The 18,713-nt window shown below is 39.5% G+C and overlaps 1 protein-coding gene across 2 annotated transcripts in view; it reads left to right on the top strand.

Moving 5' to 3' along the window:
- The window catches only part of ATG10 (autophagy related 10), an 85,860-nt gene that overhangs the window by 37,173 nt on the left and 29,974 nt on the right, over positions 1 to 18,713 (top strand). For both annotated transcript variants that reach the window (XM_082074511.1, XM_082074512.1), the window contains one exon: positions 14,392 to 14,518. In XM_082074511.1, the coding sequence (XP_081930637.1) occupies positions 14,392 to 14,518 (127 nt within the window). The remainder of the gene's footprint in view (positions 1 to 14,391; positions 14,519 to 18,713) is intronic.

Raw genomic sequence — 18,713 nt, 5'->3', positions numbered from 1 at the left:
TATTTACCGTCTCTAACCAGAAGGTTTTTGTCATGTGAAGAATGTTCATATTTAACTTTTATGTTGATTAAAGAAAAAGACAAATGTTAAAACACTGGAATTGCCTGTGGAATGGAAATTGCAGTATTTGGTTAGTTCTCAGCATTTCGAGTTCTGTTTTTCTATGTGTAAAACATGGTTGAGCAAATGAGATCTACGACGTGTGAGGGGAAGCTGTAGTTGCAAGAGAAGAATGAGGGGCATTTGTGTTTTGATTTGTTGATACTGTCAGTACTTTTGAGACAAAGAGGGAGAGCAGAGCTGAGATCATCTTGTGGGTAATCTCGATGTGGCAACACTTGTGTTACAACCTCTGCAACCTCTGTTTCCTGTAACTGTTTCTTCTGTTGTATTGACTGCGATTCCCAGCCTTGCATCATCAGCAAAATTTGCCAACAATCTCTTTTGTGCTCAGGTTATTAAGGAATATTTTAACTCAGATTACTTTACAGACCAGTTTTAGAGGTGCTTACTTAGTCAACTGTCTCCTGGTCAATAGTTCTCTTGGGATATCCCATTATTATCTTACCTTCTTGCAGTTTCTTTTGTATTACATTTTTAACATAATCCCTATGTTCTGCAGTTTAAATAATACTTTCCTATTTAGTGCAATATCAAATGTTTTACTGAATTTAGACAGGTTGAATCTCCTCCATTTCCCTGTCCGCTAATTTAGTTATCTTATCAGAGGAAGACAGCAAGTTAGTTTGGCATGCTCTTTCTCTGGTAATCCAATATTATGTTTTATGCCAGTTTCTATATAGCTCTGTATGTTTAGTTATTCTTTCCTTCAAAAATGGTAGTAACCCCATGGATACACTGAGGTCAGACAACAGGTACCCAAGTAGCTTTTTTCCCCCCTTTCTTAAATGCAGATACTTAATTTGTTATTTTTCATTCAGGTATTATCACACCGGCTCGAGTCAGTTACAAAAACCCCTCGCTGCTGGATCTGTACCTTCGCTGTCCATTCTCTTAAACTGTTAGACTGGAGCTTGTTCTGGTCCCCCTCCTTGGCTTTCCTACCAGTGACCAAGATATGTCCACATTAACCATTATATTGTGCTCCTGTCTTCTCCGTTAGTGCTCTGAATGCACATACTGGGCACTGAGATAAAATCTGGAGTTAGTCTTGGAGCTGTTCTTCGCTATTTTTAATTTGAACCCCAGTCATACTGCATTTTTGCACCACTTCGTGTAAATCCAGCTTGAATTTTGGCACTTCTCACTGTCTCCTTCTAACTTAGGCTTGAAGATGTAGCTTTTTTTGCTTGCCATTCCTCTCTTCTGTTCTCTGTAGATTTTTTTTTGCTGCACACTCTTGGTATCCTTTCTGAGCTGATTATTCACTCAGTTAAGTCTGCAGCTTTATCCTGCAGTGAGGTTTTTTCAGTGGTTCAGTGTGTAAATATTAGGCAGTTTTTAAATCTCCAATTTAAATAAATTTAAGTCTTTTCCAAATTTCAGTCTTTCTGCTCTTTAATGTAGCTGCTTTTACTCATCTCCTTTAATTTGTCAAATGTTTTAAAAATCGTAACATAGATTCAGAAAGGCTTATCATGGACGCTTTCTCTCAACAGATACTCAGTACAGGAGGATTCAAAAAACACCTATTTGTGATCATCCGCATATTGCAGGTCAAAAGCCATTCCTCAGTTCATCACACAAAGTGAAGACCTGTTGTAAGGTACCAACAGCCACTTTAATTTGTAAAATTCCTAGCTGATCCTAGAAAGCAGAGCTTGCTCTGAGCTTCTGTCCAAGGCATTAAAATTTCAATGATCTCTGCCAGTCTGATGGTGGAGAGATTCCCACCTGATTTGCAGCCTTGCAATTAGCTGTTTTTGAGGGTTTGAGCAAGACATAGCAGTCAAATAAGCTTAGTATTATATATGCACCTGTCTTTCTGTATTTGCTTGTACTTATTTATAATTTAAATCTTTAAGTCAGATTTATTTTACATAAGTAGCTGTCCTCTAATCATCTTGAAACTTTGTTAATCTACATACAAATATTTTTTTCTTAATTCAGTGACTTTTGGTTCAAGAAATAATTCAAGCATCTCGTCTAAGAAAGAGTGAGTCTTGCCAGTATTAGAAACATCATCTCCTGCCGTTCCTGGCAGTGCTAATCTCTCTAACAGTATTTGAGAGATCTCTATCCAAATAAAATCCTATTTGTCTTCTTTGTACTCTTACAGACTCTGTTTTTATAATTCTTCCCCCAGATGATTTTTGACCCGTAGCTGAGGTATCTTCATCTGCATTACTTGTGCTTCTCTGCAGCGTTCACAGCTGGAATATAGACACTGAAAGCATTTTCCTGACAAGGGAGAACCTGTTTTAAAACACCTATTAGCAGTACTGGACGTGGCTGTAAACATGAGTGACCCGTGGTCAAATGATGCCTTTTTGTCGAGATAAGTCAGTTTTATGTGAATGCCTACCAACGATGAAACATCCCCAGACCTTCCAAAGCCAACCAGTAACTTGTCTGCTGACCATCACCATGTTGTTACGCCTCCACCTTCCTTCTCTAGAAAAGGCAAATCCTCAAGAATCACAAAATTTCCACCGAAAGTGCCATGAGGCCTTTGTTTCTTTGAGCATTTTCCTCTGCCTGGTGTAGCTGTCTGTGAGTCAGAAATGCGGGTTTATGGTTTGTCTCAGTATGAGGGACACACAGTGCAGTTTCCCACACTTTGTCTCTATCCGGGACTTGGAAGTTGCTTATTGAGAGACAAGGCTGAAGAATGTGGTGGTGCTGCTGGCTCTCTGTCCCGTGTGCTGAACAAAGTGAAGAGTCCTTTGGGAGAAAATTACCGTCTGCTATAAAAAAAACAAAGATCTGAAATCTGGGTACCTACACTCACACTTTGCATAGGTATGCAAACATTTGTGAAAACATATGCATCAGTATAAAAAGCCAACAACTGCCTTTTTTTTCTATGAACTGCATACAGTTCTGTAGAATTTAATGTGAAATATCCTGGTACTCAGGAACCAATTCCTAAAGCCGTAAATTCTTGGTCTGCTCACATATTGCTTCCAGACTCAGCGCAGTCAAAAATGCAGAGGTCTAATTTACCTGATACGTAACGGAATAGGGACCTCAGCGGTACTGTTTGAAATATGATATGGACACCAGGCCTTTCTTCTACAAGTATTCCTTCAGGGATTGCAGTTGAGTTGCAGAAACCTGCAAACAGAAGTTAAGAAAATATAAATTAAATTGTGTCTTTGATTTTGATGCAGCACCACCATTCATAGCCTCTGCGTTATGAATGAAGTTATCATATAGGATGTTAAAAATATATTTAATCTATTTTTAGTTGCTGTTTTTTGGCCTATGTCCTTTGTTTTGCACATGGCTAAATTTTAATGTTTAGGAAAGCGTGCTCTTAGTTGATTCTAGATTGATGGCTTTACATAACCTGAAATAATTTAAATAGTAAATATCTTGCTGTTTCTGTGGGACCCTTTTTGGGGTACGTGCAGCAGCACGCAGTACAATGAAAGGTTCTTTCAACTAAACGTTTAGGAAAATACTTTCCAAGAGATCTGCACATGATTAGAATTACTGAGTGCTCTCCTCTTTGGCTTCCTGTTTTGGAATTAAATGCCTTCGGGACACTTGGAATATTTCAGTTTTGGAAAGCAAGCGCAGTTTAACCAATTAAATACTTCATCGTCTTAGCTATGATTTCAGTTAGTTGTAAATAGGGACAAATACATGAAATAGTCCCTGAGATCCAGTAGCCATAGAGTATCTTTGGAGGGAAGTTAAAGCAGATAAAAAGTAGCAAACAGTCAAAGCCATGTTTTAGCTCTTTCTCTGCATAAAGTATTTTATATAGCTTATTTATAAAGTTTGAAGGAAAATTTAGGTATGCTAGTTGAACAGTTACATACAGAACAATACTGAGCATTTCAACTACAAGAAGAATTTCCTAAAATTATATAAGTCCACGTATTTAATACCTCACCCATTACGTGGACTTTGCAGCTGTGTAAAATTTCTATGGTAGCACTGTTCCTGAGGTTGGCCAAGTGTAACTATGTACAGTGTGCACCATTTCTTGATTTTTGTAAATCTGCTACAGCGGTGTTGTCTGGTCATTGTATTTATGTAGTAATTTATGTAATAATCATTAGAGGTGTTTTCCACTGCATACAGAGGTGGAAGTGTGTGCGTACTTCTAGTTCTGTCCTAGCCTTTCTTGTCAAATAAGACAGAGTTTTCATGAAGATGGGAGACTATTACAAGACTCATTCCAGACAGAAACATTGTAGTTAATTCATACAAATTTTCTGCTTGGCTTTGAAGAATTGTAAAGCAAATTCAAAATTCTTAGTTTTGGAGCCCAACAGGCTTCAAGGTGTGGTTGCATTGAGTTGTACAAAACTCTCAGTTGTGTGTTACTGTAACTGAGATCCTTCTTATTTTTCCACAGAAGTCTCTTAACTGTATTATTCAGCCATAGAAATATGGTATAGCTATCCTTATTCTTAGATAATGCCTTAACAGGCAATTTTTAATTACTAAAATGTATTGCATTGTGTCTTCTCATTTGCATTTTGTGAATTTTAGCTGCATTTTGTGAAACTACAATTACTTCTTTGTCAATCTTGCTAGCGGTTAAATTCGCATTGAGATCTATTATGTACCACATTCCTGGAAATTAATAGTATCATGTAATACGGCATGGCAGTTTTCATTTGAGATTACATCAATAAAAGAAGTCATTCAGTACGTACTTTCCAGCCACTGTGAACGTCTCCAATATACATTTGAGCTGGTTGTGATCAATGATATTTGATAACATATTTATTAATACTTAGAATATTCCTACAGAGTGTTTTGCTTGAAAATGAACTGAAGGGTTTTGGACCTGCCCAAATCTGAATTCAGAGCTTTGCATTTCCTACGTAACAGTGATCAGAGAGTAGAAAGTAGGTACATTTGTATGACATCATATGTTAATAAAATAAACAGTTTTTCAGAGCCAGTGAAAGCTGAACTTATTTAACTTGGTAGGTTTTGGCACTGCTGCATTAAAAAAGTATTATATTTAGGCATTTCCAAAAAGAAATAATCACTGAATCCTAAAATGCTACCAGTTTTTATATACATGTAGGAACAAATTCAGATTTTTTCTTTTGAGAGTTTACAAGTAAATTAATAATTATTTTGAGTGATAGTTAAAATTTTGGAATCGGGTGGCAGACGCTTCATCTCGTGGTGTCCTGGGTGGACATCAGTGCAGCCAAACCCTCGCCTGCCCCCACGGCAGCAGCCGAGCCCTGAGCTTTGAATTGTAACCTTTAAATTCAGATTTCTTCATTTCCTAATGCCAGATTTTGTGACAATTTGAGCGTTCCTGTCTGTAACTTTTTTCACTTGGATTACTGCTAAACACTGTCTGTCAGTCTTGGCACCATTTCCGTACAGTTTCCCATCTGAGAAATTAATGAGGATTTGAGTTTGTCTTCTATAAAGTAAAGGTTTGTAGGCATTTGCTGTCAGTCTCCCCCTTGAATTAACCGTGGCCAAAACTGGGTTGCTGCTGAGATTCTCAAAGCAGAAATAAGAGTCCTTGTTCTAAAAAAATAAAACTGACCTAAAATACAGCTGAGCCTTTGTCTTCTACTGTAGCAATGTTTTTTCTTTTTGCCTATTATAAGCCATATTACTATGAAGCATAGCCCCCAATCCTGGAAGCACTTCAGTTCAAAAAAGCAATAACCTTGTGAAGTATTACTTAGCCTTGAAGTAGTAACTTTTCCCAACTTGTACAAATGCAAGATAATGACAAAACTTACGAGAAAATCCCACAATTTGGTTTATGTTTGGATAAAATTCAATTATATAAAACTTATGCTTATGTGTGAATTTTAGTTTTTTTACTATAATAATTACTGCAAACTGACTACAACAATATGTATTTATATCCACTTGATCTGTTTGTCATGATCCTTGAAAACTCTGTGCACCCCATTGTACAAGTGTAGCTTGTTGTCATGCTATTGCGGACTGGCGTGTTTTCCAAGTATTTTTTATGAAGGCTTGTGGATGAAATTCCCAAACTTCCTATTAAACAGAGTTTTCTTGTTGTAATCCTAGAGTAGGAAAAATTCACAGATCTAAATCACTACAGGTTATACCCATCAAAGGCTGTGGATACACTTGGCAGCTCTGGCCAAAATTTGGTCTGGAAGGAAACTTTCCCACCTGCCCCTTAACCTGGGGTGTGCTTGGGGGCCCTGGGAGTCCAGTCCCAGGTGGGTCATGCCATGAACATCCACATCCTGTCTCGCCCTCCAGACCAGATCTAGGAAGGCTTCTGAGAACACAAGTGCCAAAATGTGCCCTGCAGAAGGTGACCAGAGGAGATGCTGGTTGTCCTGTGTTGCCATGTAGCCTGAAGGAGGTCACAGGTGACCCTGATTTTGGTTCTCTCCTTTGGCAAAGGGGCCAGAAGCTGCTTTGGAATCGCCTGAGTCACTGGGTGTTAAGGTATTGTGGAAGCTGTTCTGCTTCATACAGAAGAATTAAGTGTGTGTTAGTTGAGACGGGGGAAAGGACTTTGGGCTGATGTTTACTGTACTCAGAGGAAGGGGCTGGAGTTTCTATCCCTGCAGAGCAGTCTCCATACCTTATCAGTCCTGCATGAGTTCTCTCACAGAAAGGCTGGTGGCCAAAAAGAGGAGGTACAAGTACCACCATCTCTAATTACTTCTTATCTCACCATACTTCATTGGGCAGAAGGACTGCTGTAAATGCCTAATTCCAAGGAGAAATGGTGACGAAGAATATTGGTTGGAGGCAGTGAAAGCAAATTAATCCCTACAGCTTACAGATGAGGTCCTCTGTTCCTCTGCCGGCTATGTGTCCATAGCTTTGAGTTCACCCTTTTAAGGATTTTGGTTAGTCTGGGTTGGTCCATCGTCCCGCAGCAGGTGGGCTGTGTCCCTCCTGCTCCTTTGATCGCCTTGCTGGCTGTTAACTGGAGTTTCCACCAGAACAGGTTTCCTAAGTGCTTCATCCCTCTTCAGAATGGCACCTTCTACTTCCTACATTAAAAAAGGAGGAAATGTTTATTTTGGGGAGGAGAGAAGCCACCAAATTCTGTATGTTATATGTGACAACCTGGGAAGAATGAAGAGTGATTTTGAAAGAATTCCTCACCTTTTTGTGAAGAAAAGGTTCACAACTGTTCTGTTTTTGTGGTCCATTGCTTCTTTTGCTTGAGTGGATTTTGCTTTCACTTGTGATAGTGGTTTTAAAGCAATCAAAAGACAAATCTAATTTCCAACCATTAGAAGCGATTGATAATGCATGAGGGACTATGTGCTGCATCTTTTGGGGCAAGAAATCTTGGTTTTGGTCTTTTGGTATACCTTGAATAAAAAAAGGCTTCGGAGTTTTTTTCTTAGTAGCCTGTCTTTTTTGGGGGAAAATAGTCATAATAACTACATTAACAGTGTTATGGTCAGGGTGCTGACTTCCAGTCAGAAGATTTTCCTTTGGGATATTAAGTATTTTGGGGATCTGTGTGCCTGTAGGAATCCATTGCCTGTTCATGTTAACTCAGCTCTTGAGTTTTTCCATTGGTGGCCTCATGGCTTTTCAAGACGTCTGTGTCTTCCAAACAAAGGCTCTTTGGATGCAGCATTTAGTAACATCACTGACCTTATTTAAGGGCCACTTTCTCTCTCTGTTATTGGGGGGCAGTACTGAACCAGGTTCTTCACATGGTGAACTGAATTTGAAGAAGACTAAGATAGTGGGGAGGATTTTGTGGCTGCATCCCGAAAATAAGTCCAATAAGGTAACTTCGTTACTCTTCAGAGCTCTTTTGTTATCATCATATTGTCTCATGGGTCACTAATGATGGATGTGCTGGAAAACACGTGAAGGTTGCTGGTTTCCCCATGTATACTTCACATAAAAGATCAATTTGTTAATGCTGCAATATAAAAATGCTGCAGCTGATAGCAAAAGCATTTGTACACTATTTATCTTACACTTAAATTATTCAGGAAGATGTCCACATTTTTGTGAGGTTTTGCAGGTCATGATACAGTGGTCTAAGTTTGATTAGAGCCTATAAATTTTAGCATAGTGCAAATACTTAATAGTGAACAAAAAAAACTGATGATCACTTAATGCAAACCAAAGTTCTCCTACTGTATTAAAGTAATTAAAAAAAAGTGCCAGGATGGTTTTGAGGTTCTTGTAAGTGTTGTTTGTTTGTTTTTTCCTCAGCATGTTTAGTTTTGCAAGGAGATTTTTTTTCATTTTCAAGGCCTCCTTGCAATTTTCAAGTAATATTTTGTTTTGAGAGTTGAATCAGGCAGTTCAGCCTTCACTGGGTCAGCCCAAATGCTCATCTCCTGCTGTCCTCCAGCTTACAGGGATACCTGAGCTGGTGGTGGGGGTGTGAGGTGGGTCTGATCCCCTCCTCTTCCACGGGGGTTACCTCTCTGACCACCGCCATACCCAGGAAGATGTGCCGGGGGATGTTCAGATTGGACATTCAGAAAAGGTTCCTCACCCAGAGGTGCTGGACACTGGAACAGGCTCCCCAGGGAGGTGTCACAGCCCCAAGCCTGACAGTGTTCAAGAAGAGACTGGACAACGTCCTCAGACACATGGTGTGAACTGTGGGGTGTCCTGTGTAGGGACAGGAGCTGGACTCAATGATCCTGGTGGGTCTCTTCCGACTCAGCACTTTCTATGATTCTGTGATTCCATACTGCTTGTTCAGCAGCATTTAACCTCATTAACGTTTATGAGTATGTAAAGGGTGAGTGTCAGGAGGATGGAGCCAGGCTCTTCTCGGTGACAACCAATGATAAGACAAGGGGCAATGGGTACAAACTGGAACACAGGAGGTTCCACTTAGATATGAGAAGAAACTTCTTCTCAGTGAGGGTGCCAGAACACTGGCCCAGGCTGCCCAGGGGGTTGTGGAGTCTCCTTCTCTGCAGACATTCCAACCCGCCTGGACACCTTCCTGTGTAACCTCATCTGGGTGTTCCTGCTCCATGGGGGGATTGCACTGGATGAGCTTTTGAAGTCCCTTCCAATCCCTGACATTCTGTGATTCTGTGAAGGAAAAGGGAGGATGGGATCTGGAGATTCGAGGTCTCCATCAGGGTGGGGGAGGACTTGAGACTCTGCATGGGAGGGACAAAAACCAGCAGCAAAATGACCTGCAGAGACTAGACCTGTGGGGGCTGCAGGCAAAAAAGTGAGACATGGTCCAAATAAATGTGGAGAACACCCAGGAGGAAGAATAAAGAGCGCAGATACAATCTCACCACGCTGCCGCACCCTCCACATTAAGCTGTGTTTTAGTTCTATCTGATGAACACTGTTCTACCATTCAGTTTTCATGCTCAGATCTCCCTGTTTGCCAAAGGGAAAGTGTTGAACAGGGAGGGGATCTTCTCCCTGAAAGCTCTTGTGTTTCACACGGTAGCTCACAGTCGTCTCTGGAGAAAGAAAAAACATTTGTTTTCAACTTTAAGAGGCTGAAATTAACTGTTAATGCATTCCAAGCAGTGAAATCAGGTTTGCTTACTGATGTGGATTGCATCTCCTTTTTCCCTCACCTCACAATGAAACGAGCAGCACCAGTATCCATGTCTGTGCCACCTCTTGGTCCCTTCCCTGCTCCTCGGGACCATTTCCCAGGAGGCTGGTCCACAGCAGGAAAGAGAGATCAAGACAGCGAGGAAAAAGATGGGGAAACATGGGAATTGGGAGAACGGCAATAGTGACCTGAGGTCCCAGGAGAAACATGTCTTCTGTTCTTTAAACCCACTTCTCTTAGCTTTTCCCCCCAAAAAGGGCATTTCAGGGCCTGCTTCTGCATTTCAAAAGGACTTTGGGCTGAGCAAGGGAGGCTGGCTCAGTCCGCTTCTGTGGGTGAGGTGGAGAGAGGGAAATGTTTGGTGTCAGCAGAGAAAAATCCCTGTTTTCTGATCAGGTAATTCTGTCGCCTTCCCAGTTTACCCAGTCTGTCACTTCCCTTGCTCTTCCCTTTCCTTTGGAGCCAGAGGTGACCTGCCTGAACCCACACCTTCCTGCGCTCGGGTCTGCAGAGCACACTTACTGCTGAAGATGAGCAAAACACGCTATTAACTCTCTCCTGCTGGCAAATTAACTCGTCACTAGCGTTTTTTAACTTGTCTTCTTCATCAGGAGGAATAAATATAGTGCAAGTACGCTATTTTGCCTTTAGAATGGTATTTCTTGTCTGTTGACTTAAATAATTTAGCATTTTTAAAGGAAGGAATCAACTTAATTTGTTTAGGGGATACTTAAATGTTGGGAACAATTTTACATCAAATAAACCTAGTGATAATTCATTTATGATGGAACTAATATAATTAATTAGGTAGTTGCTGCTTATCTTTTTTCTAATACATACATTGCTCTTAAGCATCTGCTCAATAGTCCGCTATGATATCACGAGAATGATTTTACGTGTGAGCAATAGAGGAGCAGATGCTTCCTGATGACAACTTCCCAATTTGTTTAGGAAACAGTCAGTGAGTCCTGGATTCACAGTTTTAACTTGAGGCATGGCAAGTGTGCCAGCAAATTTTCAAGGCAGCAACAAAAAACAGAGAAATCAAATTACTCCTTAGGGTTTTTAATGATTGCAATTTGGTCAAAACACCTTTTTTGCTAACTTTTTTTTTTTTTTTTTCTTAGTGCAGGTATGTTTGTTTTGTTTTTCCAAGATCTAAGGAAAATTATGCATTTGCTTTGTCATGTGTGTACATGTGTGAATGTTTTGCAGCAGTTAGGAAATCTTCTGAAGTTAAAGTTGAATTTAATATTGTCTGTTACGGTAACTAAAATTCAGCATTAGCTGTAAAAGAGAACAACAGTATACATAAAAAAAGGAAAGTCAAACAATTACTTGAAGAAAAAAATTTAACAGGCTATCATATAACATAAAAAATAAAGTTTTGTGTGTTTTCTTTTTTTCTTTAGTAAATTACACCTGTGTTTTATTTTTATGGCTTCATCAGTAGTTGGTTAATGAGTGAAAAATAAGTCTATTCTTTTGGGCTGATATAAAACTCTTTGAGGCTCCAGGTCTTTGTTCAGCCAGGCGTAGGTTTTTCAGTGTTCCAAAGATCACCTACAAGACTGTACTCATTTTGTTCATCTCATCAGCAGAGTTCATCTCATCAGCTAGAGAGATACCATCAAAACTTTCAGGCTCCAAAATGCACTTTTCCTGCATAAATACTGTGCATGGTACTCACAGAGACTGTGAAGAACAGGATTACACATCAGTGCTCTGTTTTTTTTATGTAAGAGGTCTTGAAACTGCTGTTTACCGAAAGGAAAGGGGATTAGATGTAGCCATGAGAAGGATTCAGCTATCTGCCTTTGTATGCAGATCACAAGTACGTTGTGCCCACTTGTCACTAGAAACGACATAAAAAATCTGAGTATCAGAAACTTTTTTTGAGTAAGTGTAGAAACTTAGTAGTACATCGGAGTTACAGAGCAGAAGAATGTCAGTTTCAGAGCTTCTTTGAGCTTTACATTCAGCGGAATGCTTGATTTCAGAAACTGCCTAAATGATCAGTCAAAAAAGAGATAAACATCCAGGATAATGCAAAATAAATGTGGCCAAAAATACTCTTCTCTCCAAAAGAGTAAAGCATTAAAGCTGCCTTCCTCCCTTCTCCGGTGCCTCTCCTGCCATCACACTGTGTACATCTTCTGGAAAGGCCACTGCTGGATAAAATCGCCTCTCTCTGGAAGCAATAGGTTGTTTTGGGAAGTACCTCACTGTCTAGTGTCAGCCTGGTAGTGGCAGAAATTCTTAAGATTTCTCAGTGGACATCTCAAGAACAGTGAAACGAGAAATTATCTCCTTTAATTTCCTTTTCCCAAGCCAGAAAACGAAGATAGAAGTTGCTTACCAGCTGAAATCTGTGCTAACCCAGTAAGTTGAATTCTTGATGATGAAGCTGTTCCTAGCTTAATTTATGACTTTTTGAGATAGTAAGTATGGTTTTTATAAACCATGTTTTCCCCAGGGGTGTACAGGTTTGAGTACTGAATTTCTGAGTGAGTGTTAACTTGCTTCTTTTCCTAAGTACTAGGAGGTAGTAAAGAATATGGCATCTATATCGTTCAATCTAAAGTAATCTCAAATCAGATATCAGTATTTATGTGAGGGTATACAGTCATTTTACCCTTATATACAGAAAGCAGAAGAGACAAGTGTATGTATACATATGGCTTTTTTCTAGAACAACAGTATTTAATATATGAACAGGTAGTCTTTCCATTTCCAGAAGTAGTATTATTTTAGGGTAAGGTTAGCTAGTGACTAAGCAAAAGGCAAGACCATGATATCTGATGAAACATTAATGTCTGCAAAGCAGTATGATTTTGATTGCAGGAGGCTGGTCCTAAAGGCTTTTGTGAATTTTGGTGTAGGTTCAGTTCTGAATATGGACTCTCTCCCACCCCTAGAAACTTGAAAGCCTGTCTGCAGTTGTTTTTTCTTTTACCTCATGCTGCTGTTCTTTCTTTTACTATTCTCACCAAAGCATTGAAAATGGATCCATTTTAAAGAAAGTTCAGCTTACTGTAGAGAAGACATTTCTGTTTTCCTTGAGGGATTTTTTTTTAAATGTGTATTTCACAACTGATCAGAGGGTATGACCTGTGTGAGGAGGAGGAGAACTTGCCTTCTAGTCCCTTACACATTTACAGGAGAACTGGGCCCAGCATACCTGACTTCACCTGGCCAGTCATCATCATTGTCCCTTCTGGCATGTTGTCTTCATTATCCCTTCACATACACTATTTAAAACTAGGTTAAGACAGAGAGTACTTTACTTAATGTTCCCTTTCAGTGCTTTAGATATGTTTCCTGATAAGCTAAAATCAACAATTCCTGCAGCTGTCCAGAATTTCCCAGAAACCTGTTCTGTGAGCATCTATGATTTTCTAATTTAATGTCCAAAAGTGTATTTATAGTACCTTAGACTATAGCTTCTCAAAGTCTGGGCTTTCCATGTCTTATCTTCTGTCCGTGTACCTCAGCAGCATCTGGTTGTCTAGAACACTAAATTTGGGTGAAATCATTTTTATGTGGGCTATCAAAAAACATCTAAAGTCTTTCATGTGTCATTACTGTTACAGCTTATCAGTTCTTATATCTCTTCATAGATTGATTCATGGCTTAGTTAAGAATATGACATAAAAATGCAAAATAGCTTTAAATTTCCTGTTTGTTAAACCAGCGTGGTGTTCAAAGGATGCTGGTTCTTCTTTTCTGTTCAGTCTTTTCTGTTTTGCTTGGACAGAGACAGTAATCCAGCGCTCACAGTGGCTGGGCAATAGCCAAGTTGTGAAATGCACACCCAACCTGTGGGGCATTATGGTTGCTTAGTTCATGCATGTAAATTTGGAGGTTTGAAAACAGAACAAGTCCACGCCCATAGTGTCTTCTTGGAAAGTTTCTTCTAACATTTAATCTTAATGACATTATTAATTTAATGGTTCAATGTTCAGAGATGTTGAGTTTCGGCAGTTTTTAGAAAAGTCCAAACAACTGGGTGTTTAGCACTGTTTCAGTATTGATTTGAAATTAATAAATTGCAAAGCATGGGAGGAGGTTTATGCTACAACTTGGGTATACCTCAATGTAATAATATCCATCTCTTCTGATATATTTCAAATAGACAATAAACTTTACTAACTTTACACCTGAAATATACAATAACAGCAAAAAATCGACTCTATTTTAGAAGTATTATTAGCAAAAACAACTTCTGGCAAAAAGACTTTAAAGAAACGGGAACACAGAGGTTTTGGTGGATACATTTGATTTGTCTTTTGGCAAGCAAAACCAGATTATTTAAGGATACACTTCTAAAATGGCCTATACTAAAGGTAATGAGGAGAGATGCAGCTGTAGTCACCTTATTGTACCAGTTATAAAGATTTTAAAGAGCTTTTGTCTTTTGCCTACAAAATCAGCCAGCACTTAGAAAGACCTCAGTTCTGCAAAGGTTTACACGTGGTTCACCATTTGTGGAAGTAAGTCCCTAAGATGTGTCTGTAGGTTTGGGACTTCTGTGATTTCTGTACTAGTATTGAAGAATTCCTTCAGGAATTCAAATGAATAGTGCTGCGAAACGGGTGACTGCCATTATTTGTGTTCTGTATATTTATTGAATTACTACTTTGTAATACTCTGTATATTTATTGAATTACTACTGCAACGGCAGTAATTACTCTTCCCTCGATACAAATAGGAAAATTGATGTATTACTTTGTTTGTGTTTGTTGTTTTAGGAGTCTTTGGATGATTCTCAAGTAGCTGGAGTTTGTGCAACAGAGGAGGTGGTTCGCTATGAATATCACATCTTGTACTCCAGCAGCTACCAAGTACCCGTGCTTTACTTCAGGGCATGCTTTTTAGGTAAGACCAATCTTCTGTTAGACAAAGGGAAGCAAAAAAATATGTCGGATGCAATAGATGTTAAAACCACAGATTTTGTATTGAATTGAGGAACAGAGTAATGATCATATGTAATAAAAGAGTAGGAGATGAGGCTGTTCACCAGTAAATTTTGTAATACTCCCGACACAGAACTTCAGGACCTTGGAGTAGATGATATCATCTCACCCTGAAGGAGGCTGATCTTTGGCTCCTGGCATCTTGCCTGTGGTTGACTAAAACCACTGGTCATTTTTCTTGTTCTTTTCTTTAAATGAATACAAAATCTTAAAGCTGCAGGTTTGAATTCTGCTACAAAATAAGAATACATAATGACAGTGCTTCAGCAGAACTGCATCCGTTTCTTTGAAGCCTAAATTTGAGCCACAAGGCTGGGGTCTAAATGCACCTTTAAAAGTGTACATTGTTTTCTATTTAAATTTGCTGCTTTAAAAAAATACATATACCAACAAGGCACTGCCTTTTCCTGTCTATGAAAACTGGCTCTTGAAACACAAACTGATCTTCTTTCCTTTCTGATCCGTACACCGTGTTACCCATTACTCAATTGCTACAGCCACTGTGATTTCAGTCCTCATCCTGCCAGGAAGGAAGGAGGAACACAGAGCCTCCCTCCAAGGCCGCTGTTAGTGTCACTTATTTAATCAGCAAACACAGAGCGATCACACTGCAGCACTGGCTGTGCTCTGTTCTTCTCTGCCCGGAGACTCTGTACTTAGGGCGGAGGGACTGAAATCTTCAAATCATTCTGTTCAGTCTCCTGCCTCGTAGCATCAGCATCTTTTGTGTTTTGAATAATCTCCTAACTTTATCTAGATAAAGGTGTCTGGATGTTGCCAGTGATATCTTTTCCATTTTAATTAAAAAGTGGCTTAGGCTGCTTTGAATATGTTTGGTAGATTTAATCACTCTCTGCCTTATATTGTTTAATGGTTTCTAATTTTGCAGTGTTAGCATTTTAAAAGGCACTTCAGATTTAAAATTGAAGAACAAGTTCTCATAGACTCCCTGGTGGAAAGATTTTAGTCTGAGGTGCAGTTTCAGGAATTGATAATTTGGGGTAAATTTTCAAACTGGGATGTGGGGAATTGGGGACGTTGCTCTGCTTTACCACCAACAGAACTCATTTGCACACATCCTGCTGCAAATTTATTTCTAGAATTATTACAGGCATTTACAAACATGCAGCGTTTTGCCTTTAAACTTATTGTGCAGACAAGAAGATAAAGAAAGTTTTGCTGTCAGAGACATATTAACCTATTTGTGGTCCTGAAAAATGTCATCTTGGTTTTTAGCTGAACTAATAGTGCACTGTCTGTATAGAAGAGGATGAAGATGCTGCAGGTCGAGGAAATAGGACACTATTTCTACCGTACTGTACTTTCATATAATTAGTATTCACCATAAGCAGTTAATCACCAGAGAAGAGCTCCCAGAGACAAAACAAGTTGTTTAGCTTGTCAGCATCAGGGAATCGGAGGTGTTGAAACATGACTCCTTATAGCTGGAAGTGGATTTTGCAGAAGCTGGTGGATGATCTAATGCACTATCGTAGTATTATGTGCCAACAGCTCCCCTTGCAGTACAAAACTGTAGTTGTTCCTACAAGTACAATTATGTTTTAAAACACTTCTTGGGAATCTTTCACAATGGAAAACAAGGACTTTTTTAAGGTAATTCCTAAAGTCACCTGGGTTCTCTTCAGCATTTAACATTCTCTTTTAACATTTAACATGCTCTGACTCTTGAAGAGAGAAGATACAAGATGCTGGTAAGAAGTACTTTTCCAGCAACATTTTCAGCTGGTATTCTCTGATTTTATTTATGGATATTTTACTATTGAAAATTAAAAATTCTGTCTTCCTGCAAGTTATTTGTCCGCCTGTGCCATGCTGCCAGAAGGTCCCACCCTAGGGTGCAGATGGCAGCAGTCACTCACAATCACTTGAGATATCTGAGCAAAGTATCTTTTGTCTTGTCCTGAACCTGGTATGAGGAAAACTCTAGGTAATGTCCTGAGATTTTTATCCTTGGAGATAACAGTCTTCATGTGATAGGCTCCTTACCTTGTTTCTCAGACAACTAGTAACATTCACTGCATTCCTCATCTGAAGTAATCAGGGAGGAATCTCCTCCTGAGATCTACATCCATTTCCCAGTCTAAATTCCTCCCATTGTTTGTAGATTAAGTAACAGAATCGGTTGTTCACAATTCTCCTGTGGTCTGTTAGTGGTCTCCCTTGAATCCTGTCGGTGCTGATCATCACGTTAAGGAGAGCTCCTTGCGGGAGGTGAAGGTGACCCGGGTTTCCACAGCCCTGCGCTGCCTTGCCTCCCCCAGCAGCACAGCTGGGAGCTTGGATTCAAAACGCTGCTTCCTTTCTGGCAGTGTGTTAAGTGGCCATTACACCTCAAGGCCTGCCTAGGAAATAATAATTCTTCTGTTTGACCTGACTAAGTAGTTTTGCTTGTTTTGCAATATTCACTTCCTCACTTTGTACGTTATAATAGCGACTGGTGCCAGCATGTCCAAATCTGCGCTCTTCCAAATAGACTCTTTAAAAATGTCTCTAGAACGACTGAATCTTACCTTTCTCACATTGTGTGTGAGTACAGTTTTCATTGACCGCTTTGTCTCTTGCAGTCCTAAGAAAAAGGCTTCCAAAAGAGCTGCTGTGAAGATTCCCCTGTCATATTCAGCATGGTTAGCATCTTCAGGAGCTTGTGTTGCAAGGACATCCAGTTTTCACTTCTGTCTGCTAGCAATTGTGCTCAGACATTCTAGATCAGCTCTTCCTGCAGAAGGACAAAAGTTGTATTCTATGCTTACCCTTGCTGCTGCCTAAATTGAATTAAATCATTTATTTTCTGGAATGCATCTTTAGACCTCTTTTTTTTTTTTTTTTTTAGTGAGAATTTTTATATGTAAGGTAGTACAAGGTAAGGGTTTGAAATTTTAATTGCAAAAGAACTAAAACATTTTGAGAGACATCTGAACCTTTTGGTAGTCTCTGGAGATAGATTTACAGGGAAGATCTTGTTCTGTGCAAGGACAAATACTTCACCTTAAAATTATGATTAAGTGTGATGACTCTGGTTGGAAAGATGTTTGGGAACATTATAGGAGATATATATATATGTAAGAAAGATTTTGCACTACCTCATGGTACTTCCTATAGGTCATATATTCCTGAATTCAGACCTACTGAAGTCCCTCTCTGTCAGGAGCTGAAGGCTGTGGTCCTCAATACCTCAGAGAAGTAGGTGTAGTTCCTCCAAAATCAGACTCATGTACGCTATACCTTTCAGAATTCAGAGCCCTTCTTTCTTTCTTTCTGTGGTTTCTGAGATAACCAAATAGGTAGCTGGAGAAATGCATGAACCCCTGCTGATATCTGATGTCAGCAATTAGCCCTCTTAGAGACAGATGGTATAGGCAATTAGCCTTCCACTTCAGTGCTGGCATCAGCCAGATGGGCTGGGCTAGGTCCAGTAAGCTTTCTTTAATCAGCAGGGTATTTTCCGCTTTCCTTAGTCTTTAAGAAGTCAAGGAACTTTGGTCTTTTCCTCAACTGTCATTGTCTGAAGCTGTACGTTCAAAAACCATTGCACCAACAGTGAGGGAGCAGCAACACAGTCACAGGTGGATGGATACAGGCATCGTTCAGAAATGACCCTGCATGTCAAGAAAATAATGGCTTGTCTCTCTTGTATTTTCCCTACAAAGGTAGAGGAAGAATCAGGAATGCTGGGTAAGCACTGAAAAGAAAGAGCAGGACTAACAGGGATTGGTACGGACTGCAGACTAACTCCTCTATACAAGAGTGAAGGAATGGGATTGTCATGTTGACCTGCTCAAAATACATCTAGCTCTCTGACGTATAGATAGGTCCCTACCAAAAAAATGCACGCTAATCAGTGGTAAGACAGAGAGAGCTTGTAAGATGATGTAACTTCCTCCAACCCTGAAGGCATCACTTTCTGTATTCATAACCCTACTGGGCCTGACTGATGCACTTTCCAGAATATAAACTTACTCTTTGAACTCAAAAGCATGTAACTACTATGTCCTTTCTCAGAAAAATAGCTTCTTTTAAGACCATGTCCCATACACACTGGTTTTATCATGGCTTTTGACATAAATAAAATTCAAGAA

Source organism: Streptopelia decaocto, assembly GCF_964273445.1.
Source record: "Streptopelia decaocto genome assembly, chromosome: Z".
Classification (NCBI taxonomy): Eukaryota; Metazoa; Chordata; class Aves; order Columbiformes; family Columbidae; genus Streptopelia; species Streptopelia decaocto.
The sequence above is the reverse complement of the archived record's forward strand: the minus strand, read 5'-3'. Positions and strand labels throughout refer to the sequence as shown.